The sequence below is a fragment of the Spinacia oleracea genome, chromosome 6 (assembly GCF_020520425.1).
Source record: "Spinacia oleracea cultivar Varoflay chromosome 6, BTI_SOV_V1, whole genome shotgun sequence".
In the NCBI taxonomy this organism is placed as follows: Eukaryota; Viridiplantae; Streptophyta; class Magnoliopsida; order Caryophyllales; family Amaranthaceae; genus Spinacia; species Spinacia oleracea.
In genome coordinates, this window is record NC_079492.1 from 126,807,102 (window position 1) to 126,834,342 (window position 27,241).

Below are 27,241 nucleotides of genomic sequence, written 5' to 3' on the forward strand. Positions count from 1 at the left end.
ATTACTGAACCTTGTTTATGTTTTGGCTGGAAAATCGTTAGTGAGACCTTGAATTGTGTATTTCAGGGATAAAATGTTTCTTTCCAAGTATACCAATATAGGATCCTTCGAGAAACTTGATATAGAAACCCCAGATATTTATGTGAAGAAAATTGTGTTTGGATGTGAATATTATGCTAAGGTTCAAGGGCAACCTATCTTAATGAGAAAGGATATCATAGCAGCCACTATCATTAATTGCTTACCTAACAAATTTCCATACCTAGAACTCAAGGAAAAGTTTAAAGACATGCATTCTGATAATGGAACTCCAAACTTGGCTAAGTATGGAACTTGGGATGGTAGATGGAAATATGATTCAGAAATTCTGACCACCGTTATTGAAGCGGCAGAAAGTGGGTTTAGAGACGGTAAAATCGTAGGGAATCATGTTGGGGATTCAGTTACAGAAGAACCTATGGGAATTAGTGTAAATAATGACCTAGAGGAAAATGATGTAGCTGTGGAGAATGAGAATGTAGGTGTTGAGGCAGAGTATCCTAACCCAGCGGCTCATGAGCCAACCATTGAGATCTCTAGTGATTCGGATGCAGAGCTCGAAAGTGAACAGGAGATGGCAAGTGAGCCTAATCAAGATGAAGACATGGGTGAAGATGCAAACCCTGAGGAAGACCCCGATGAAGACCCTGAAGAAGAGTTTGATGATTTTGAGATCTAAATTTCACTCCGCAAGTTTCAGGAGCAATGGATAGGCAAGAGGCCACAAATATTTTGAAGTCATAAATAGTTAATTAGCTCTTTTATGTTTTAAAGAATAAGTAGCAAAGCTACAACAGTTTAAGGTTAAAGTTTATTGAAGTTTGAAATGTTCTTTATTATTTTCAAGGATATAATAAACCTTTATAGAGTCAGCAATAGAAGTTAAAGTATTTTTTTTTCCAATTTGGGAATTCCATAATTCGCCAACAGTAGTTTAAATTTATATCATAGAACCTTTACTTTATTTTAGGACAAACTCGATGTTACGATTTAGGAAGTGTTATCAACATTTTGTTTCGAGGAATAAAGCTAGATTATAGATAATCCAAATGATCATGAGTTTATTTTGGGCACCCGAATGGGAATATTATTACTTATTTGTTGTGATTGAACTTCCATTCATTGGTTTTCAAATTGTATGTCCTTGATGGGGATATTTTCTTGAATGAGTGACGATGATTGCTCTATTATTGGTGTACATTCTTGAATAAGTGTTTGTTGATGCGATCTCTATGATCAAATCTAAATTTCTTTCGTAGAGGGGAAATATGAGTTATGGATCGTAGAGTAATTAATTTTAGGTCGCACACTAGAATGTCAAGCAATAATGACTTAGTTGTCGCTATTCGCCTCTTGACGGAAAAGATGATCCAAGAGAGAATTGAGCGTCCCGATTCTGCTGGGGACATGTTTAAAAAGACTAGCCAAAGTTAAGTCACCATACTTTAAGGGGGAAACTGATCTTACTTTTTAGAGAACTAGGTTAGAGAGTTCGAGAAACTGTTTGGGGATTTGAACTGTCTTGAGAACATGAGAGTGGGTCAAGTTGTACTGTACTTGGAAGATGAAGCTGATTTATGGTGGAGAGAAAATGGGGTTAGACTTAGCGCTGTTGAGAGATTCAATTGGGATTCGTTTTTTTTTTACTGCCTTAAGGAAACCCCTTTTATGAGAAAGCAAAAGGCACAAGAATTCATAAACCTTAGGATGGAATTGACTAAGTTTGTACAAGTCTAAGATAGACGTACTGTGAAATTCAGAAAGTAAATGTAAGGAACCATATTGGAAGATTGACCTCGTATAGATGTTTTGGGTAGTCCAAGAACCTTTGGTTATTTCTGTAATGCGAGTGAGGAAATTGATGAATAGGGAGCGTGAACTATTTTTCTGTAGGGTGCTAGATGGGAGTAAAGAAATTGGAGTCAAGATCGAGGACGTTCCCATGGTGAATGAATTCTTTGATGTGTTTCCGAGTGAAATTGCCAGTACGTCACCAGCTAGAGCCCTTGAGTTCACAATAGAGTCGAATCCCGGACCGACACCTATATCCAGAGCACTTGATAGACACCTCTTGGAATGAGTGAATTGAAGACATAGTTTCAAGAATTGTTCGATGAGGGTTATATTAGGCCTAATGCATCACCACGGGGAGCTCTAGCGTTGTTTATTAAGAAGAAAGATGAGAGTGTGAGATTGTGTATCGATTTTAGGGAGCTAAGCAATGTAACCATCAAGAACAAGTATCCTTTGCCTAGGATAGATGACATATTGGGTCAATTGAATTGGGCGAGTGTGTTCTTGAAGACTGATTGTGTTTGAAGTATCACCAATTGAGGATAGCTGATAAGGGCCTATAAGACCTCATTAGGACTCGTTATTGTCATTATGGGTTTAGAGTAATGTCGTTTGGGTTAACCAATGCACATGCCATAATTATGGATTTGATGGATGAGATTTTCTACGAATTCCGAATTAAGTTTGTTATGATGTTATTGATGATATCCCTATTTATGCAAGGAATGAGAAAGAGCATGACAAACACTTGAGGATTACTTGGAGACTCTTAGGAAGAATCTAGTTTTATTAGATGAAGTATACAAATCTTGAAGTCATATGTGTATAAGTGACACCAACGGAAAAGTGAAGGACTAACTTGATTGAGAACTATGTTACGTAAGGGAATAAATCTAAGAGACGATTTGAGTGGTCCAGGATCGTTAGAAATCATTGTTGTCTGGAAAAGATGTAAAGAAATACATGAATTGGCGCAAGAGCTAAGAGAAAAGCCCAAAAGTTATACACCCATGAAAAGCGTAATGAGGTTCGGTAACAAGGAAAAGTTGAACAGAAGGAATTTCTGTAGATCCTGCTAAGATTCAAGCTGTGAGTGAGCGACCTACTCCAAAGAACGTGTCTGATACTTGAAGTTTTCTAAGCCTAGATGACCATTATAGGAGTTGTGAAACACTTTCCGAAGAGAGCAAAACCATTGACCAAATTGTTGAAAGAGGAATCAAAATTCGAGTGGAGTGAGAAATGGGAGAAAGCTTTCTAAATTTTGAAAGAGCGTTTGACTTCCGCACCTGTTGTCGCGTCAATTGAAACTTTATGAAACCAATTACCCTACCCATGACCTAAAGCTAGCCGCTAGTGCGTTCGCCTTGAATGATTTGGAGACATTATCTTTATGGGGCAACATTTGAGATCCTTACCGACCATAAAAGTCTAAAATTTTGGCAAAAAGGTCTAGTGAATCTTGGGAACGAGATTGAAATGAGTATTTCTTTCCACCCTGCAACCGATAGACAAGACTGAGATTACTACAAAATATATGGTGAGATCCTGTGTTATTGACTTTAAGGGTAATTGGGAAGACCAACTAGAGTGACTGAATTTCTTACAACAATAGTTACTATGCGAGCATTAAGATGACACCTTTTTGAGGAAATGTATGGAAAGAAGCGTATAAGTCCCACTTGCTGGAATGATTTTGGTGAAAATATAGTATTGGGGCCAGAATTTGTTGAAGAGAATTATCCAGAGTTGTTCCCGGAGATGAGTTACGAGGGCGTAACTCGTTTTCTTTAAGAGGGGTAGAATGCGATAGAAATTCGCGCTTTTTACCTATTTTTATGGCAAGTGTATGCACTTTATGCTCATTTTTAGCAACTTATACATGTTGGTGCAAAGTAAATAGATTCTCCGCATAAGAAAAAGATGTTCATAAGTAACACAAGCAACTTTAAGTTGGCAAAAGAGTGCACATGAGTGCACAAGTACTTCTCCAGTAAGAACAAGTTGAAAAGTTTGGAAAAATGTTTCAATTTTCGTGTCAAGTTTCGGGACGAAACTTCTTTTAAGAGGGGTAGATTGTAATCCCCCGTAATATTATACATTTTATTAATATATTTTAACGTATAGTTAATTATATTTAAATAGAATTTACGAAATTTAGAAATGAATATGTAACTTACGAATATTTATTTTTATACATTTTAAATGTTTCAACGATTTATGAAATCAAAACTAATTTTAAAATTTGATGTTGAAAAGAACTCGGATTTCAAAAAACGATTGAATTTAGAAAACAATCCTAAAAGATTTTGGATTGAAATCCTAAAACTAAATCCCAAACTCTAGCCCAAATGGGTGAAGCCCAAAATAATAAAACCCAAGGAATCTCCTCTCTTCCTCTTCTATTTCACGTGAAATCAATTAGCAAAGCCAAAACCCTTCCCTTTTCAATTTCACGTGAAAATCAAAAAAAAAAGCAAAACCCTCCTCTCTCCTTCCCTCCTTCACGTGTAACCTTGCTGGCCGCCGACCCAGCCACCGGACCACCGTCGACCCAGCCACCGGACCACCGTCATCCTCGCTGGTAACCCCCTCTCCTTCCTCTCCTTTTCTATTTCGTTCTTTTCTTGCTGCTTAGTTCTCCTTCTCATGGTTACTTGGTTTTCCTCCTCCTCACTCACGTTTCTGTTATTGCGCAGCCACCACTCCATCGGTGTCGCTGCAACCCCTACCGCCGTCGTCCTCACAGCAGTCGCACACCTGCTGTCACGCTGCTGCACCGACCATCAGCTCCCTCTCTCCTTTCTCCTTTCGCACGCAACAAGCACAGCCACCACCCACCGGCGCCACAGCTGCGGTGTCTAGCCTTTGTGGCCCTTCCAGATCCTGTTGCCGCACCTCCCTGCCTGCTGCCGCCGCCCCTTTCCCGTCGGCAAACTCATTCTCTCTCTCTTGGTTAATTCTTAAACCCTTAAAACTAATTAATGTTTTAATTACGTTTTATTAATATAATTCATGTTTTACTTGAATTAAATTATAGTTTTTACAAATTAATGATGAATTTTAGATTTTAAGTTTTGCGTAATTAATAATTTAATTTTCAGATTATGCAATTTGATTGAAATAATGATTTTAATTATTAAAGTATGAATGTTTAAGGTTTTAATGGTTTTAAATTATGGTAGGATGATTGTGGATTATTAAAATTATTGTTGGGATGTTCTAAGCATGTTACTTTGGTCTTGACGAAGTTTAAACGAATTTATATTGCTGGAAATTTAAAGTATAATGTTTGCGAAGAGTTTTCAACGAATTTCAATCACTAATTCAATAATTATGATGCTAGGAAATCAAATGTGCACGTTTCAATGTTACGGAATGTTCTAAATATGTTTAGGATGTATTTAGAATGCTTTGTTATTGTTGTGAGTGATTAGAAGTTGATTGGGAATATTTGTTGGTTGTTTTAGGCGGAGAATTCTCTTTAGGCGATTTCTGAAAGTGTTAAAGTGGCCTATTAGTTTGTTTACACAAGGTACGTACATACCTGTGTGCTTGGAATGTGTGCTAATTGTTGAAACCATGTTGAATTATTGATGAACTTGGTTATGTTAATGTTGTGGATGAACTTAGTCAGGTTGAAATTGCATGTTCGATACTGTTGGATGAACATATTAAACCTTTATTGCATTTTGAGGATTATAACATGTTAGTATGGAAGATTGATGCAAACATGTTTTATTGGGAACACTAGATTATTTAGTATATAATTCAGATCAGTTAATTGTTGTTCCCTTTTTAGCTTTTCACTACTTTATGAGGGCGGAGGACCTCATTTAGTAAGTTGAAACCTTATACCCATATTCAGGGGTTGATCAGTATTAAAGAAAAGATTGGAGTTAATTGGAATGAGTCTTGTTTGATGCATTTGTGATCACTTACTCAATTCCAAGATAAAAACAGTTATAAATAAATGTGAGTTGCATGCCTTATGTGATTTTTGAGTCATAACAGGGTGTCAATTTGTAAATCACGTAAAGTGAAACTGAGTAGCAATAGCTTTAGACTGTGCACGTCTAAAGTGACGGACAAACAGGAGTTGGGGTTCATGGTGGTAGCCCATGGCCTTTCATTCGGACCGGATTGATCACCGCGTCCTATTTTCAGTCAAACGTTCCTCGATATCGCAGGTCACTGAGGTTACGGAGTCGCGCCCGTACCTCGCCTAGCTAGAAAACTCGGTCCATTGCCTATTTCAATTAAATTAATATTATTGTTATAAAAGTCTAGTCCAGTCTAGCTTAGTCTAGTTAAGTATGGTCGTCAGGTTATCATGCTTTGTCTGCCCTTAATTATGTTTAATAGTATCATGTTAGGATTATTATTGCTTTAGTATGTAGTACTCAGCTTTGCTGATTACGTGCTTTGTTTGTGTGTGTTGATTGGCTATGCCTATTGATCCTGTGATGACCCATCTTTGGTGAGCAGTCTCTAAGGATCAATAAGCGTTGCCCATCTACAGGTTTGAAGATGATGCATCATTGGGATCGGGATTAGAGAGCTTATAATTCTATTTGTTTAATTAAGTGATTTAATTTGTTAACTTATATTTGAAAGTTGTCGTACTATTCGTATTTCTTTATTTCCGTTAATTGGTTTTGGACTTAATATGTAATCAATTATTTATGAACCTAAAAGTTAGTTTTATGTTTTTCGCTGCAAAATTCTGAATAAGCCGTACGTTTCCACACGGGCGATAATGCCTTGATAATTCTCTATAGTTATATTTATAAAAGGGTTGTTTTAGAAAAAGGGAATTGTCGGGGTGTTACATTTCGTATATCCCATCACCTCTTCTTTCATTACAGGCCAGTAATATCCCAAGGAGAGCAAGCTGAGAGTTCTCTGCCATCTGGGGTAACCTGCCCACAAGGTGTCGTGACATTCTTCCAAGAGCATGCGGCGAAGGCCTCCAGATTTCGGGATGAACAATTTGTAGTCTTTGGTGTAGATGGGATTATCTTCTATCCAAAAGTGTATGGTCTTCCCCTCTTCTATAATCTTCTTTATGGTATCTGTCATAGGATGCCCAGCTAGGTGCTGCTTGATTTGATCTTTGACAGAGGCGGCTTCGTTGCTTTCTGACAACGAAGCGAGTCTGCAAAAAGGAGCTAATTCAGCACGTCGACTTAGGGCATCTACAACCTTATTTCTCACTCTAGTTCGATATGGGAACTCTACATCGAACTCTACAAGTAATTCCTGCCATCGAGCCTGCCTACCTGTCAACTTGGGTTGGGTGAGGAAATGGTTGTCTGTTGTGTTGTCTGTGCAGACGATGAATTTCGAGCGCCAGCAGATAATGTCTCCATCCTACTCAAGGATGAACTTCGAGCCATTGACCCAACTCCTACTCAAGGATGATATATTTGTGTTTATTGATGCTTGTCTTGAGACTTTTGACAGGATTAATAAAGCTTTGATCACCGCGCCAATCATACGTTCTCCTGATTGGGATCTCCCATTTGAGATTATGTGTGCTCCAATTGATTATACAGTTGGGGATGTTTAGAGGCAAAGAAAGGACAAGGTCTTGCATGCCATCTACTATGCTAGCAAGACTTTGGGTGAATCTCAAGTGAATTATGCTATCACATAAAAGGAGCTTCTTGTTATAGTTTATGTCTTGGACAAATTCCGCACCTATCTGATTGGGTCCAAGGTGATAGTCTATAATGACCATGCGACTCTTAAATATTTGCTCTCAAAGAAGGAAGTCAAATCTTGACTCATTCGTTGGATATTACTGCTACAAGATTTTGACTTGGAGATTCGAGACAAGAAGAGAGCCGAGAATGTGGTGGGGGACTACTTGTCTAGACTGAGATGTGGTGATGGTGGACTACTAGCCCTATTGACGTTTCATTTCTGGATAATTATCTCCTTGCAATCACTAGCCAATCGTCATGGTTCGCAGACTTCGCAAAGTACATTGTTGGGGTACTCTACCCCTAGATATGTCCTATCAGCTGAAGAAAAAGTTACTACATGATGTCCGACATTACTTTTGGGAGGATCCTCATTTGTTCTGTGAGTCTGCATGGTATGTATCGTCGGTGCATCCCAAGGGATTCTAGAGAGGTGTCATTCTTCACCTTACAAGGGACACCATGGTCGGGCTTTCACACATGTTAAGCTTTCACGGCCGGGCTTTCACTATTGTACTTTTGAGACACCACAAAAGCAAACGAGAAAAATATTATAGGACGAAGGGAGAATTTTTTAGTGATTAAAATGTGTCCTTAATAAAAATTAGCATTACAAAATCACTCATAATGTATAAAAGTAATCATATACCCTTTTAAAAGTTTACCCATCAAAAATTACATCATAATATAAAAAGTAATCAAAATATGTTAAAAGGTAAAAACTGATTAAAAATTATCCATATTCACAATAAATTTATTGTATACCGGATGCACGCAAAGCCTATTAAAATCAGGCTCACCCAAGTAAAATTTACAATCAAAATAAGTTTTGATATATTAGACAAATTCGGGTAAATTAAGTTAAATTTAGATAAATGGATTAACTTTTTATTATAGTAAAAAAGTATTTTGTTTTTTTGGGTTACAAAGGGCCACAACAGTACTATATGTTTTAAATTTAGACCATCTTTGGTAGGATTTGTCCCATTAACCATCCACGTCTAATTAAGTGAGTACCAAAGGGTAAAGTCGTCCAACGGTATGTAGAAATCTCAACGTTCAAAAAATTCAAATGAATGGTTTGGGAAAGAATTACTGGAGGTTCGGAATGGTGGAACCAAAATAGCGGGTATCCACCAGCTTTGTCTTTTAAACGGGTCCCACATTTCTTTCTAACATGTGTCATGCGGATAGTTTTTTTACTTTAATTTCTCTTTTTATTTCAACAAAGTTTTTGACATTATTATTATCAAAGAGTTGATAAAATCACAAGTCTGTGTGAGAAGGACAAATAGAATTTAGCCACGTCGTGAAAAATTTGGACGTTTGCTCCATATGTATTTCTCTCTTAAGGGAGAGGGCCAATGATCATTGCTCTCGATCATCACTCCCTACTCCAAATGTTTTGGATACTTTGTTTTGACATTGTCAATTTGTACTCCGTAATAAAATGTTATACTTAGGGTTGTTCATTTTATCAAGATATGATTAATTCGGATCGATTTGGACTAATTTTGAATTAAAAAAAGAGATTTTTATAAATAAAATATTTCGTTTTGAATACTTTCAATGTTCAATCGATTTGAATTAGAAATCAAAATCTTTGAAAATTTTCATTTCGGATATATTTGACAAGATAAAATTACGGTACCTGTAATTTCTTAGTTGGACTAAAAAAAAAACTATACAAGCTCAGTCATATGAAATGTATTAAAAAATGTCATGTAAGGAAAATTTTATCTATTACGGAGCACTAAGCTTACTAGACCTTCTAAATATTTGCAAGTTACAATTATATTTTTGTAGGATATAGCTCGCTTTATGATAAAAGACGACTCTAAATATGTTCTTCAAGAATTAATCTCAATTTCATTCAAAAAAGATATTAACGTGGTAATCATTAACAGGGCATTTGATATAAGACGAGGGTTGGAATAATGATAGGGATAGAGATAATTTCTTTACGTACTCCTTATCAATTTATCATTAAGGGCTTGTTCATAACTTCATATGAAGGGGTAATGGGTAGGAATAAGGCTTTCCTATCCAAAATCACTCTTATCTCTTGTTTCTTTATATGGTTACTTGGTTAGGGTAAAAAAAAACGAAGGACAAATATAGGGATATATACCTAAGGGGGTACGAGGATAAGACTATAAGGTGGAATTGAAGGATAAGAAATGAGGATTAAAAGACAAACATAGCCCTAATGAAAGGAAGGAAGGAGGAAAGAATAACAGAGTTAGTAAGGGTATTTTAATAAATTTGCTAGTTATCCAAATTGTATTCCCTACTTATATGAAACAATGCACGTCGATAAATTGATGAATTAATTCTCAATGATAAATTCCCTATCGTTATCCCTACCTCCATCTCATACCAAATGATTTATAACGATATAATTTTCGTTAAACACGAGGAAAAAGTGGATCAGTCAGGGATTCAACCAAAAGCCCTTCAACGGAAAATTCGTAAGGCCTAGTTCGCCTTTTTTCTACTTAGTTCATGAAAAGCTAGTAGGTTTACTTAGTTTATTTCACGAAAATAAGGTCAGATCACAAAAGTTTAATTTGCAATCGAAATAAGTTTGATACTCCGTATTAGTTAAATTAAAAAAAAAAACTTATATAAATTCACTTAAGTTCGGATAAATAAAAATCTACAGAGTAATAAATAAACACACCTTAATTTATTGTAATCATAACGTAGGTTTTTTTACTTCTTACCTTTAGTGTGTGTTTTTGTGGGGAGAGGGGGGTCATATAAAAAAAAGATAGATGCATAATCATACTATTTGGTACCAACTTATGAATATGATCACTTCTTTTTATAAATTGTTTGCTGATATTTATTTTACAAAAGGAATCCATATGATCACTAATCATGATTTTGAGCAAATGGTGAATTTGTGGATATCATTTCCTTCCACCATGAACTAAATGACCATTTGTCAAGAAGACATTCATTAAAAGTTTCTACCAATTTCTTCGTAATTACTTTTTCATCCTTTTTAATTTTTAGATGGTCTTTTCGATCTTAATATGAACGAAGGTGTAAAAAGTAAAACAACAGAAAAGCTCCACAAGGTACAATTAGTAGAAAGTTTGACATCCAATTTAGTTCTAATTGATCTCCGGTTCAAAGTTTATTACTAATTTTGTTTTCAGAGGATTTCAACATTTCTAGGAAAATATAATACGAAAGAAAAGAAAAATTTAATGTACTTTTTTTTGTACTTGTGGAATAAGATTAGGAAAATTCACCCAACAACTAAATAAAAAATTAGAATAAATTACCGTTACAAAAGCACAATGAAGATGAGAGCTTTGCTTTTAAGTTATATGTCTATTTTGTTAAGGGTCACCTAATTAACCTCTTAGGTTTGGTGCAACTTAGAAGTAGGAACTGTTGGAAGGAGGTATGCTTTGGCTAAAAGGAAATTATGAACTACAAGTAGTACCTTTCTAAAAAGAAAGAGAACAATAAGATAAACTTACTAACTATTAAGGCCCTGTTCTTTAGAGCTGAACTGAACTGAACTGAACTGAATGCTCATGAACTGAACTGAACTGTCAAATAAGTCCTGAAACTGAAATTTAGTCAAAAAGAACAGGGCCTAAATCCTATGGTGGAGTCAAGATATTATTGTGACTTTAGAGTTAAATAAATGTGATACAGTCTAATAGAAAACTCGTTGTTACTACAAAATTTACATACAATAAGGATGTATTTTGCATTAAAAAGATGATGAAAAGCATATAATTTCTCATTTTCCACTACTTTTTCTTGCAACCTCTAATATCTTTGGCCTTTGGGCCGACCATCTATATGATTATGGGAAACTTATCATCTAATATGCCTTTAGTTTTTTAGGTTTTTTTTTTTTGGGTGTGTTATGTGTGTGTGTGAGAAGTGCCATGGTCCTATTGCCATTCTGATATTTTTCTGTGATATTTTAATTAACTTTTTCGTTAAAACAAAATTTCTTTTATTTATTTGCTATGATATTTTCTACCCCCCCCCCCCCCCCCCCCCTTATTGTCTCATTTGATTAATAATATTTCAAAAATTTAGAGTTCCAAGTGGTTAGCACACTCTTAACAAAATATACTCATAACAATTTATGACAACTCTAATGTAACTACAAGTCATACTTCAATAGCATATCCAAATTCCAAAACAACGTCAGAAGATACATATAGCTTGTTAGCTTATGATCCGTTGTTTTTACTATCCGAAATAGAAAGGGGGAGGAATTATAAGAAATGATGAAAAATGAAGCAATAATGAAATATAGTGGTCCAATAAATCCACTGATCTACATTCAGATTAGTATTTATCCTTGTATAATTAGACAAAAGTGAACTAATCCCACCTTTTCAATCGAGCTAATGAGTTGGCAAATAATAAGCACCATCACCTCCTATCTTTATGAGTGCAATTAGTCTGGCCTTTGTGGATGGAAACTCAAGGATTGTTTTTCTAATTCATTTCTTAATCGCATTTTAGTAATTTCCTTTTTCCGTATTTTTGTCCTAGCTAGTCTTGTATCAGATCGACTGATATTTATTTAATTGTCAGACTATACATAGAGATGAGTAACATAGTCTATGGTAGGACAATTACAGATAAATAAAATGTCAGACAGTCTTTTACAAGAATTTATACTCCGTATATAATTTTTTTTCCCAAAAAGGAAAATGAAATTGCTGCAATTAGTTAAAGAAAAAAGTATGGTTTGTTTTTACTTTGATGTGGGGTATATGCTACTCGTGGGAACTGGGGAGGCGTATGTCACAAATTTTGGCATAGGAAAAGTGCATTGCACCATTTCATCCACAAAAAAGAATAACATCATTAGAATTTTTAGCACACAAGAAATACTAGTACTTTTCAAACGGTATCCTAGATAGATTGAGTTTTAACGTCTCTTTAAACTGTCATATGTAGAAGGTAGTATGAAGAAAGCTTTGTCATGAAAAGAAATAAAGATGGAATGGATCACTTTTTCTTAGATTCTAAGATATACACAATGGGGGCTCGAACTTGCGACCTTCAAGTAACGAGATAAGTTCTTCACCAACTCCATCATGCAAGCTTGGTTACGCAACAATCACAATAAGAAACAAGCTCAACACATTGTTATTTCAGAGCAAAAAACAGGATGGTTGGTAGTCTTGTGAGGTCAACACATCGTACTAGAACGTGAGAGGAGACATCTCGGACATGTGTGAACCACATACAATAAATGATAAGGAGCAATTTTAAACTGAACCGAAAAGAAACTGGGGTGATTTCTTTAGAGACGGAGTAACGGAGGGAGTACCCCGTTACGCATCAAGTCAATAACAAACAAGCCCAACGCACACACTATTTCAGAGCAAAAACAAGTTTTCACCTCTTTTACTTGTTCGGAGCGAAATAGAAGGATTCATTTTCTGGCCCCGTGAAGATATAGTCATGTGACTCCTGTCAAAAATATTTGAAAAGAAATTGGAAGCTCTCTTCTATGTCCTTCTCCTTGGTTGCTAAGATAGGGAAGGAGTGAGAAGATATAAAAACAGACACGAGATAACACACCAAAATCATAGGTTAAAGAGCTTTCTGTACACAAAATTCTCAGCGTAAAACACAAGTACATCTGCAGCACTCGATGCTCAATACTAACAAAAGCTAAAATTATGCTTCTTTTACAGTTATGAATATTGTCACAGCCTTTGCAAAGTTAACCGATAACTTAGAGAATCTACTTAAAAACATTTTCATCATCATCATCATCATCATCATCATCATCATCATCATCATCATCATCATCATAACCATCATCATTGTTGCTTTTGTAGCAATCTCACCCCCTACATTCTGTGAAAAAAATGAGCTTCATATACTTTCCTATCTGGCGGTAAACCTAGTTCCTAGGCTACCAAAGAATTGAGAGAAAATTATGGTTGCAGGTTGGCTTATCCACAGTAATTCATCAAAGGTAGCAGAACAGGCAAAACTCCATCTCAAATTTAAAGTGTATGAGGCTGCGTGTCAGGATTTAACGTATTAAACAAAAACCGGTGTATCATCTCGAAGCTGGTAAAGGTGATCACAGCAGCTGGTGTAGTCCTAAGCAGATTAGTGGCACAACCACGGTAAAATCCAGATATGCCTTCTTGTTGAAACACTTTCCTCACGCAATCATTAACCCCTAAGTACCGTTTCTCTGAGTGGTGCCCTTGCTCTTGAAGCCGTGATCGAACCACCTGCAAGAATATTTGTTCACATCAGATTATTTTCTAAACAAACTTTATTACAAAAAATAGGGGCACTATGACTATTTTATTTATTCGAATATCCATCACCAATACCGGTAAAGAGATATAATGGCAGAAAAGAGTTTAATATCTTGATGCTAACAAGAGAATAGTTGAAAGAACATATCCTTTTTTTTTTTTTGACGGGGAAAGAACATATCCTTAGGTAATCAAATACATTTCATACTGAAAAAAGAACCATCATCAACAGTTTTTATATCCTTAATCAATCAAATACAATAATGTCAAAGCCTCACTCCCAATTAGATGGAGTCGGCTCCATGAACCAAAGGTATTATCTCCTGGACTCCAGTGGTTGTAACAAAGACACTCTTCCTTCATTCACTTTTATAAAGTGCTATATGATCTTGTAAACACAATTTATTCATCAGTCTTAACTCCCTCCATCCAGGGTCCTCATTGACCTCCCTCGGATTCTTCTGGGTCATATTTAAGCGCAATCAAAAGACTGGTAAAAAAAATCATCACTTTCTCCCCGTCAAGAAAATATTGGTGGAATATGAACTATTCCGATTCCCATGATTCCCTCCTATTTCTCATCTTATTTTACATACTTGTGGAATAGTATTCGAAAGTAGATATATATGCCAACACATTCAGCTGAAGTACAGGAAAGAAGAATCATCCAATGTACAGTAATGACTACTTTACACGGCGCCAAGTCAATGACAGTCATTATAGCCTTCATAAGAGGCAGTATAATTGTAAGTAGTCTAAAACCTATATACTGAACAAACCAGCAGCATTTATTATTGAAAATTGCAGGACCAATTTGGTATTCCCATATGCTTCCCAACATGAAATACAATCACTGATCTTCTCAAAGACATTTTAAAAAAATCAAATACGCCTTCGACAAGAATATCATCTTGAACCAACATCCAGCAATATACCACAATTTTTTGTCATTTTAAGGTAAGATGAAGGCCCCTACCGAGCCGGAACCCCTCTTGGATTAACCCTCCCCGGGTTAGCGGGCTACTAGACACTTTGGGAGGAGAGGGGAAGGATAAAGGGAAACCTATCCCACAGTGCCCCTAGTGGGGATTGAATACCCAACCCTTTAGGTTGGAAGGTTTCCACTAGCCCGGTAGCAATATACCACAATTGAAGCATAAAATCTACACTACAGAAATAGAATACCCTGTAACTACAATAACCAAATTATTAACTCCTGTTATGATCCCCAACTTATACTGTATGAAATAACATGGTTCAAAGATCAATATGAACAAGAACTCAAAGACATAACTACTTTTACAATAAACTTTAAAATAGGACTAGGATAGAAGACAAAGAATTGTCTCCATGATTTACAGTATGGAAATAAGCACCTTATTACAGTTGAAGAGAATGTGTCAACTAACTTTCAGACTAAGGCTCTACTTGATTTGACGGAAAATATTTTCAGTGGAAATAGATTTTCATGGAAAACATTTTTTTTAGGCGAAGCCCAAATTGTAAATTATTTTTCCTGTGTTAGGTCCCTTACAAAAAAAAAATTGGAGAGAGAAGGGAAATGGAAATGAAAGGTGGAGGATGAATCGTAGGATAGAGAGGAAGGTAAGGACTAAGGAATCGGAAGGGAAATGTGGTTTCCCTTACACACAGAAACATTTTCCATCTTTCGGAAAACTATCTCCCACCATTGGAAAACTGTTTTCCACAGTTTAAACCAAACAAGGGAGAATGACATAATCACTTTTCCTGGAAAGTGCTTTCCTCCCAACCAACCACCCTCTAAAGTCCTCCAGGGCTGAAAACAGAGATCTGATATCTAAACTGTATCTTGCAGTTTATAGCCTCACTAAAAACCAGCATCCTCGTTAAATAAAATATGTCATTGAGTTGAGCTGGCAAAGCATATGACGTTGATGGAAAGATCCAACTTAAAAAGTCCCCATCAGCCTATTGGCATACTGAAAAATCAATATGTAGTCAAAGTGCTTGAAGATGTCAATGAAGATTCCAAAAGCATCTTACCTCATGCGGATATGTCAATGAAGATGCAAATATCTTCGAGACTGATGAGGCAATCGCAACATCACGCGCCGGAATCTTATAATTCTTATCAGTGGCAATTTTATCTAGAAAAACAAAACAAGGGGTAACTCTTGAGCACAAAACAGAGATCTATTCAGCTCATAGTGGCATTAAAGTTCTATGAAAGAAGAAATACCTTTGTCAGCCAAATAACTTTTAATTTGCTCATATATAGGAAATTGGATAGCCACATGACTGATTCCAGCCAATGCAGGGACCAGGCCACTGTTGATCCAAAAACATAAATACAAAGTGAATGTTACTGTGAGATTAGTATAAACTGATAATCAAATATAAAGTTGTGCTATATCATACCAGATTTTACAAGAACTATAATATACTTACTCTGATTTTATTTACTAGCAACCAAGTGCAATGGGCCAATGGTCAACAAAGGCACAAACCAAGGAAAAGGTGTGAGTGAATAAAAAACAACCAGCAGCACCACCACCCACCTTCTCTCTTTACAAAACCACCCATCCACCACCAATCCAAGAGTTTCAAAAAGGAGAAAAAATGGATAATTCCAAAGTACAAGTGATGAAAATTGTGGCATTGGATCTTTCTCAAGTTGTTTAGGGTTGAATTGGTGGTTGTTCCTTTCTATTTCTACCTCTCTTTCTTGTGAAGGTGTGGTAAAGCATTTGAAGGTGACGACGATGGTCGAAGAGGGACTTCAGGTGGGTGGGAAGATATGTCTGGGTATTCCATAGAGGGAGTGATGTGGTTGCTGTGGCAAAGGGGAATACAAGTGGTGATGGGGCGGCTCTGATGGTTACGGTTGTGGTCTGGTTGTGGTAGTGGTTGGAGTTAACTGGTAGAGGAGAAGGAGGTGTGAGTAGAGAGAGAGAATGAGGGCGGGGTGGGAGGGAAGTGATGTAAGGGTAGAGATGGTTTTTTGTCACCCATGTATTACCAAATTAGCAACGTCGCAAGTAATACGATATTTCCCTAAAAGGAAAGTGTTGCAAGTTAAAAAAACGAAAGAAGAATTTGTTTTCTATGAATTATGTGAGTTGAAGCAAAGTCTATCCATTCCAAGTGGTGTCAAAGATCAAGTATTCTTTGCCATACGGATTCAAAAAACCCATCAATATGACTAAAAAAGCAACAATCTTCCTGGAACAATACACGAAATAAAACAGTACTACGTACTGGATGAACAGTTTATTAGAAATAGCCTCAAGTATGACAGAGATAAGATTGCATACATCGACATCCACATCAGAGCTTTGGGGCAATATGTTAACGTTGTATGTGAATGTAAGTGAACTTGAGAGCCTCAATACCCTAATACCCGAGTGAATTACAGAATACTCCCTCCGTCCCTTAATACTCGCACCGCTTTCCTTTTCGGGCCGTCCCTTAATACTTGCACCGCTTCTATAAATGGAAATTTATACCAATATTATATTATTTCTCACACTTACTTACTAACCCCACCTATACCCCTATTCCCTACAAAAAATCATTTAAAAATTCACACCCCCACTCACCACTCCCAACCTCTTACACATTTCCCACTAACTATATTAAAAAAATACTCCACTATCAACTAACACCCATTAAATTAATAAGTCAATTCAAATGTCTTAAGCTCCGCACCGGTCAAACCGGTGCGAGTATTAAGGGACGAAGGGAGTATGTTTGAAAGCTATGTTAGGTAAAAATTCTCGATTAAGATTTTTCATAAAAGGACTAAAAGACAATTCGCTAGTGTCAATTGGAATGGTTAAAGGTACTTCAAGAAAGATCCATTTTTGGTATAGCACTATAGCACCACTCTAGTATTTTCTTCTATTCACAAAAAGGGGTTGAGTAGAAAAAGAAAACATACTTAAGAAGTCATATACTCCCTTCGCCCCAAATTTGTTGCAACATTTGCTTTATACGCACTTTTTAAGGAAAGTGGAAAAGTAAAGATATAAAAAGTGGAAGGGGGATGTGGGATCCAACTTTAGAGAAAAGGCATACCATAATATACGTTGGGACATCCAAAAAGAGAAGAAATTAGCAACAAAACTGGGACAAAGGGAGTATATGCTGATACTGCTTTGCCCATTATAAAAAAAAAAAGTCATCTTTCTCTATCTTTGAGTCGCCACACAATACCAGGAGCAAAATTTATTGTGTTTCCATGCTTTTACTGGAAACGTTTTCAACTATTCTCATTTTTGTGTATAATAGCAGCACCTATTCCTTTCATCCTCCCTGTAATGTTCCAACTTCTAATGCACAAAGCACTCTGTAAACCCAAAGTTCATCTCAAACCCGTACCGCTCGAAACCAGCAGTTAAAACCCAGTGATTTAACTCTTCTATACGATTTTGAGCAATCCTCTATGAACTGAAAACATAGCTGCACTTATTTTCTCCACAAAAGCCCTCAAAGTCCATGTTTTCATATTTTTCCATTCTTATTTACACAGAAATCTTTAGAGTTCTGCCATCCATATAATTGATTATGCTCCTCAATTAACCTGGTTAATAACATCCACCTTGTTCTCTTCAAATGCCATAAGGTATCATATTGGAGTCTTTTGAACATGTTTTGACGACTTCACTGTGAATAAAGACAGCAACTCTTTATCTCTTATGATCCTAAAACGCCTCGATTTTGTGATATGTGCACATAGCAAAGGTTCCTTTAAAACTCTTTTGTGGTAGGGGTTGAATAATTAATGTGAGATGGATCCAGAAAATGAGGCTCTGTTTGTAATACAGAAAGAATTCATGTATGTGTTTCACGGAAAGTTGGAATCAAAGTACTAAGTAGGAATAAAGTCGCTGAGGGTAGGATAGAAATTCAAATGCTAACTCGAATCAGCAAGGAGGCCATTATACAGTCATTATTGATTTAAAGCCCTTGGGGAGATATATAAGAGGTCTCAGGAAAGCTAATGTTTTCAGAACTAGTCCTTCCATCTTTAAAAGATTGCCCCATTCACCCTATTACACTTTATTAAGAGTTGTGCTGACACAATTAAGCGGGTAGACAGTTTTGTCCTTTAACATGTGGGGTAGAAAATAAAGTAGAGAGAGATTGTGAGGACCATGTAAAATAAAAAGGAAATGGGGCAATCTTTTAGGGACAAACCAAAAAGGACAATGGGGCAATCTTGTAGGGACGGAGTGAGTAGAAGCCAATAAGAAATAACAAACCCATGGGTATATAAAACCAGGTATTTAAGAAAGAGCAGAACCAGAGTATTGTCAGAAGAATGAATATGCATATAACTTCACATCTTCGATTCATTCACTTCTTATAGAACATTCATTCACGAGGTCAACAGGCAGAGTAAAGATTAATGGTCTTCAGCTCATTGTTTTTGTCCATTGTTTTCAGGTGAAGCTGGTCAGATACAACCATCTCGACACAGCCCAGGAGATACAACATCAGATTTCTTTAAACACTTTCGTAATATCTAAGGAATTGTCAAAGATATTGCTGTTAATATGTGATGCCTAGTTTTCAGTGGTTGTAAAGATTGTTTTAGATGTTGTACAAAACTAAACTAATCATATATTGACAGGCTAAGTGATACCCTGTGTATTTCGAAATACCAAGTGGGAAAAAAGAAGCAACATCTAATATAGTCATATATAGATAGAAGATTTAGCTGCAGACCATCACCAGTTCACCACCCTCTAATTTTCAGAATAATATATTTATATAACATATGAATAGGTTGGGGTGTTACGAACACAAACCTATATAATCCACGAATACCCTCCTCTTGCGCTATTCTCCTTAAAGCAGAAAAAGTACTCTTGTACGGAACCACACCCTTTCTCATTCCTTGTGTCTGTATAAGAAAAAGTAAATGAATGCTAGCGCAACAAATATAAAAGGGAAAGGATGGTTCTCAATATTGACTTAAATTACCTTGCATGCAAATGACATATGTATTTGATAATAATGAGTAGATTTTGATATTATAAACCAACCTGAAATCTCGTCTTTACAACCCAAAGAGGATTTGTAACAGTGACTGTAGCAGCACCAGCTCCAGAAGCCGCAATCATATTTGCACCCACTGAAAGTTGATGATTACCATCTACTAATGCACCACAACTGGAAAAACGTTACAAGCTTGCACATAGAATAAGACAGTTAAATAACTTAAGATGGAAATGCTCCATTTAACTTCCAAATTAAAAAATAAAAACAGAGCAATTCCATCTTAAAAAATCTACAATGGTCAGCAACTAACCATCAGATCCAAGAAGGCTCTTAAGCTGTTCGTACATAGTAAAGTACACCTGCAATCAATGTATAGTCAGTCACTTAGATGACACCAGATGAAAGAAGGATAAATGCAAACAATTTGCCAAATAGAATCCTAGGCTGCACATAATAGACAATTAGACATACATAGGATAACATGATCTGGGTCATTCATAGTTATCTCTACAACGTCTATATATTACGGTGTAAAAAGTGACAACCATGCTCCCGAGTCAAAAGAGAGCCTGAGAGAAGAACAAATGAAAGTGAGGTTCCCGATCAACTGGCCGCAGCAAGTAACAGCACTGCCATCCTAAATCTTGAAGTTGATAGACTGTAAGAGGAAAGGGGTGTAATTTAAACATTGAACAAAATACAGCTGGGCAAAGCATTCCAATATGTTTTGATACCTAAAGAAGACACTTGGAACCTGCTTCAGTTCTGATGCTCTTAAGGCTGCGTTTGGAAACATGGAATTCATTTCAAATGATGGAATTCAAATTTTGGAATTGAAATATAGGATTTCAATTACTAATTTAGTGTTTGGGAAATTTTAGGAATTCATATTCCAGAAATTCCAATTTGCCAAATTGTTGGGAAAGTCCAGATTTCAAATGAAAACAACAACAACAACAAAGCCTTAGTCCCAAAATGATTTGGGGTCAGCTAACATGAATCGTCGTAGGAGATCGTCATTGTCACCAATCAAACCGGAAAGGAGCAGGAAGTAAAAAATGAAAAAAGAAGGAAGAGAAAGTGGACTTAATGAAAGTGAGATAAGAGAAAAATGTATATATATATTATAGAAGAAATATTATAAGAGATAATGAAAAACAAGTAAAGTTTAAAATAAATGAATAAGTAAAATAAGTACATTTCAAAATAGCAAAAAAGAAGAAAAAAAAATCAAAATTAAAAGAATTTTAAAAATGATATAAATAAAAATATATAAATAAAAAATAGAAAGAAACAAAAACATGGAAGCTGTATAAGTCAAATGAAGTCATCAATGTATATTCTCTCCCTCCACTCTGTCTTATCCAATGCCATATTTTCCTCAATCCCAAGAAAACTCATATCATGCTTAATCAACTTCCTCCAAGTTTTCTTAGGTCTTCCCCTACCACTTGCTATTCTATCACTTTGCCACCCTTCTATCCTCCTAACCGGGCAAACCATCTCAAACGATTTTCCATCATCTTAAACTCAATCGGTGCAACCCCTACTTTCTTCCTAATAATCTCATTCCTCAAATGATCCTTTCTTGTATGCCCACACATCCAACGTAACATGCGCATCTCCGCCACATTCATCTTGTGCATGTGACAATGTTTCACTGCCCAGCATTCCGTGTCGTATAACAAAGCCGGTCGAATTGTCGTGCGGTAAAAATTTCCCTTCATTCTTTGGGGCATGCCTGAATCACATAGGAACCTCGTGGCACCTTTCCACTTCAACCAACCTGCTTTGATTCTATGGGCCACATCGTCATCCAATTCTCCATCCTTTTGGATAATAGATCCTAAATAACGGAACATTTCAGAGCCTTGGACAATTTTCCCATCTAAGGTAATCGCCCCTGTCTCCCTATCTTGGACTCCACTAAACTTACACTCTATATATTCCGTCTTGTTTCTACTCAGCCTAAAACCCCGAGATTCCAAAGTTTGTCTCCATAACTCCAACTTACGTTCCACTCCTTCTTTTGTTTCATCAATCAACACAATATAAAAAAGTTAATAAAAAAGTTATTGAGAAATTACATCTCAAAGCTAGTTCCTGGTTGAGAAAAAATATTAACAGAAGACGGACTATCAATTTTCGAACAAATTTTGGGAAATAACCCTAATAGACTTTCTTTTCTTCAATTCAAGATGAAATCGCCATTTTCTTTGTCTTCTATGTCTTTTCCTCCATATTTCTCTCTCCTTGAACTCCAATTAATAGACTTTGGAGGAACAACAATTCCTAATTTAGGAAGGGTGATGAAACCTCGGTGGTGGCGGTGGCAATGGTGGTCTTGGTGGTGGCGGTGGCAGTGGCAGTGGCAGTGGCAATGGTGGTCTTGGAAGTGGCGGAGGTAGTGGTGGTCATGGTGGTGCGGTGGTAGTAGAAGAGGAGGAGGAAGGGAGTAGGCACAGGAGAGGTGAGAGAAAGAGCTGGAGAATTTTGTAGAAGGCTCATTGCTGCTCCATGAGTAATTTCAAATGATAGGTTAGAATATGTCATTTCCAATTACTTGTTTTTGGGCTTTCTATGAATACCTTTGGAATTGGGCCGATTCCACAATTTCAAATTCTCTAATTCCCAAACAAAGGATTTGCCCAATTCCAGAATTTCAAATGAAATTCTAGTATCCAAACATAGCATAAGGTAAAATACACACTTAAGTTCGTACATTGCATTAAGCTTCTGAAAATCCTGAAACAAGGAATCAATTAAATGGAATTTTCCGCATACTCAGTTAAGTTCAAACAAGTTCAGGGTCTCCAGATTTAGGTCATGTCATGAACACCGAGTAAACTAACATAGATCTATCTGCCGGAAAAACAGTCTACTTTTACTATATACTTTCTCTGTATTTTTTTGTTGACACAATCCTTTTTGGGATGTTTTTATTTAGTTGACATGTTTCTATTTTTGGAATGCTTTGTATGATGCACTTCCAATTTTACCCTTACCCACACCTTACTCCTCCCACTCCATATCTCTTTTTCTTTATAATTTAGGGGTATTATTGTCTTTAGATTTTTTTCACTCCTCAATTCTCGTGCCAAAATGAAGTGTGTCATCTAAAAAAAAACGAAGGAAGTATGTCGCTTCATTTTACATAGTGAGTGACTGCAAACTGCGACATCTGTAGTTTCTGTACTATGTATGGTCTTTACACAGCATATAAGTTGGTAAAAGGGTAAGGGGGAATCAGAGAGGAGTTAGATGGATTTTCAATAACCAAAGTTTATTTCATAAACTTTACATCATAGAAAAAAATAACTCAATCCACTCGAGAGAAAAATGACATGGCCTATTCCCCCAGGAGAGATACAAAATTGGGAAGCGGAAGTCCCAATAATGATAAACGGAGAGGAAGGCAGATGATAAATAAATCAAAGATCTTAGAAATTTGTAGAAAGTTTAGAATTAAAATCCATTACAACCCAGGAGCTATCCCAGAGTTTTTAACAAGGCCATGGCATGCTTCTTTTTTCCCCTTCTAAGTGCAAGATCAACAAGTTTTGCACCTCCATATTTCGTGATATTACTAAGATAGCCTAACTTTCTTCTAAAAGGAGTTGTTAAAGCTGAAACGGAGAATTACAAACAGGGAACTGGAATTCCAGCGAAACCAAGGAAAAGGGGAAGGAATGCTAACCACACATTGCATCTAACCCGAAAGGAAATACCTTAGAGTATGAACCAAAAGAGAAGTAAACTATACCGCTTGATCATAAGGATTTTGGTCAAAACATCAGAAAGTCCCATCATTCCTTTCCGACCAAATCACTCACAAAACAAGGAAAACAATAGCTTGCAACATAATCCTTTATACTTCTAGATCTCATTTACTGGCCTTGCAAATGGATCAAAGGAGCGGGAAATCCGACATGATCCAATAACATAAAAGATTTAAAAAACCCGTTGCAAAGAGATAAGCCTAGACATTGGAACAAAGTCTCTGCACAGATAAACCTATTGATCAAACAAAGCCTCATCCACAGATAAGCTTATAACACTTTATTTATTATTAGCCATGGTGTAAAGATTGTAACAATTAATCATGTAGCTCTGCCATCACACAGAAAACTAACCACAGCTCATGGGTATGCACAAACTTCAAAACCTCCATGACATGAGAAATGAGAAATATGAACCATTAAAAATCCATCAAAATACACTTTCTTTTGAAGTGACACGGAGACAAGGTAGCCAATTTTATTTGGGTGCTAGAAATCAAACATTTAGAAAAAAACAGCATCCCTGTAAAGTTACTAGCTAATTATAAAGATACACTATTAATATGAAGTACTAAGATTGGTGCTTGGAATGTAAAACTCTAAATGCAACCACTCCTTTACCCCCTCTCAAGTCTCAACAATAAACTCAGTCAATCTAACCCTATAATATGGTATCCCAACTAAACTCTTTCTGTAGTAGAGATCAGGTAAATGCTAGAGAACTAGGAAACTTAATTTTTCCTACACACCCTTGGACACTCCATAATCCAACCAAGGTCCATATCATTACCAGACACATCAATTTTCATCCAAAACACTGTCCTCACTACTCATGTCCAGTACATTGAACCCGTACAAAACATTAATACCCATGATGAGTAACAGTGTAACAGAAAAGGGAAAATATTTGAGTAGGAAAGGATGATAAGAGGGAACTAGGGAAGATATAAGAGAAAAGGAGGGTACAAGAAAAGATAGATAAGTAGGGCATAGAGAGAAGAACTTCAAAAGATATCCCGAAGTCCCAAACTTTCATTACATTCAAGAATTTGTATCTCTAAACAATAACATAAGCCCTATCCATAATCTAATTTAAGCAAAAAAAAAATGTTTTAAAAACAAAGGAAACTAACTAACAATCTTAAACCCCTATATAGACAAGGAACAAAAGATATAAACAAAATTTACAAAAGAACTCACCTAACGATGTTTATTTATATTCAAAATTTGGTGCTTTCCTCAACCACTTTCAATTTTATTTTTACATATTAATCTAAATTTATGTTGAAAATAGGAATCTAACCTAACAATAGTGAAGGGAAACTGGGAAACACATTAAAAAAAAGTGTGAAACATAATCTGTACTGAGTTACTGACTGTGTTCATAAGCATTAAAAACAATTTGTCTTTTGTGCTATTATGAAGAATTACTTTCACAAAAATATAATGTGTGTTTGAACTAAGAACAAAAAGTAGATAGCACTTACCGCCCAATTAGGAAGCAAAGCCAAGACGGTAGGAGAAAGACCACGATACATTCCACGCAAACCCTCTTTATAAAATATCTGTTCTAAGCTAGAAACAATTACGCTACCTGATTGAAAATAAATTGCAGCCGTCAGACATTGAAAAACTGAAACAAAAAAGTGCACAACCTTGATAACTAAAGGCGTCAAAGCTTTTCAAAGGCTGCTCATATAAGTGGAAACAAAAATTATTTACAAGTTTGGAAGTGATATACTAGTACACAACTTTATCACTTACGAGTTTAGGAGTGGTACACAATCTTCTAGAGTATACCCAAGAAAAAGTTTTACAAATAAATTGAGGAGGCACACAATCCCTGCTCTAATTTCTCAACATATAGCAAAAATTCCAAACAAAATGAGGATGCCCTTTCTACAAATTAAAGGCATTTGGCAAAAGATCAAATTTAGTTTATGTCTATTATTCTCTATCAACCATCGACATTGACTTTGGATTTGGCCTAGTACCACACTTTTGACACGAATTCCTTCTTAATAATAAGGCAATCTTTAATTAATAGCCTCACTTAAATACTGTCCCCCTTGATGTAACAAATGTTTTCATGATAGAGATCTCCAACCAACATCCTGTAAACTGACTAAAGTAGAATCAATAAGATGAATCAATCTTCTCCTCCTAATTCCCAAAACTGTCAACACTGTTATCCACTCAGCCTGTTATACCAAAGCTCAGCTTGAAATCAACTTGTATCCTTAACAATTGGACGATCCACCTACGTTCTCTTACACAAACTCCATGATCTAGATCAAATTTGCCAGCGACAAACTTAAACTTGCACTCGTGTTTCTTACACTAAACATTAAGAAGTTCAAAATCCAAGACGTCATTCATCATGAAAAACAAACACCAATTGAATTGAACTTCTTAAACACATAAACACTAACAAAAATTACTCCGTATCTTTCTATTGTACTCCCACCATGAGTCAACAAACAATATCAAATAGCATAAAGGGGAAAAAAAAAAACAATACTACCTCCATCCCGAATTAATTTTCACGCTAATAATATAATTTACTACTCGTAACGGGACGGAGGTCAATATTCAATAAACAATGTTGCGGCAACTTCCTTAACAAACAAGAACAAAAAAAGTACCTTTTGCAGCTCCATTCCCAAGGGTTGAAAGTCCATGAACCTGGAGTCTAGTTTTAATAATATCTAAAGGACAAACAAAAGAAGCTGCAATTACACCTGCAAACCAAAAATTCACCCAAATTGTTTTTTATTAAAAACACATCCCAAATTCACATTAACAATCTGCTACAAAAACCGCGCTACTCAAAAATTCAAATGAACACAAAGAATTACCAGCAGCAGCACCGGCGCCCGCATTACAAAGAATCGAATTATAAGAATCGGCAGCAGCCATTGCAGCAGCAGCAAATTCGTTCAAAACAATCAAACTGAGAATCACAAATCGCTTGAATTTGAATTTGAATTTGAATTTGAATTTGCGAAGAAAAAGATCGAATTCTAAAACAGTCCTCCGTGGAGAGGCAGGTTGTTGAAAGGCAGAGTTGCATTGCCAGAAAAAGGCTATTTTTCCAACAAACTACAAAGTTGTAGTTTTACTAAAACTGGAAATTCATTCAATTCAAGGTATTTAGAGAGAGATATATAATAAATTTAGGGTTTCCGATAAGATCGAGGTAGTAGAGAAAAGGAGATAGAAAAGCTTGAGGAAGAGTTTCAATGGCGCCCGACTTCTGGAGGAAAGAGAAATTGGTGGGGGAATTGAATCTGGTGAGAAAATAGAGTGAAGATGGAAATTCTCAATTAGAGATTCTTCATATTTTTTTATTATTTTTATTGTTTTTTCTTAAATTTGGATTAAATAAATAATTATGAGGCAGTTGGGAACAGGTCGATTCGCCACGGCTGGGACCCACAAGTCGGGCCTATCTCAGGGGGGTTGTGTAGGAGAATAGTCACACGTACGACGACGTCGTTTGCGTGGTGGTGGAAATTTCTTTATTTTTTGTTTTTTTCTTTTGGAAGGTGTAATTTCTTTTCTCTTTCTTTTGTGCATGTGTGAGTTGTGGTGAATGTGTATTTGGAGATCAATGTCAATTGTCAAGGACCCTTCCACTCGGAAATTGGGA

General features: G+C 36.2%; 1 protein-coding gene across 2 annotated transcripts; it reads right to left on the reverse strand.

Annotated features, from left to right (window-relative positions):
* Window positions 1-13,113: 13,113 nt before the first annotated feature.
* On the reverse strand, window positions 13,114-26,948 carry LOC110804459 (nicotinamide adenine dinucleotide transporter 1, chloroplastic). 2 transcript variants are annotated; one of them, XM_022010049.2, is made up of 9 exons: window positions 26,448-26,948; window positions 26,235-26,330; window positions 25,077-25,183; window positions 20,121-20,169; window positions 19,855-19,967; window positions 19,618-19,712; window positions 16,044-16,132; window positions 15,848-15,951; window positions 13,114-13,792 (listed from the first exon to the last, which is right to left on the reverse strand). In XM_022010049.2, exons 1-9 carry the CDS (start codon window positions 26,506-26,508, stop codon window positions 13,556-13,558), a joined length of 951 nt encoding a protein of 316 aa, XP_021865741.2. In that variant the 5' UTR covers window positions 26,509-26,948; the 3' UTR covers window positions 13,114-13,555. The 2 variants fall into 2 exon arrangements, with proteins under 2 accessions (XP_021865741.2, XP_021865743.2); XM_022010051.2 differs by having other exon boundaries at window positions 19,855-19,964; window positions 26,448-26,947.
* Window positions 26,949-27,241: the final 293 nt, after the last annotated feature.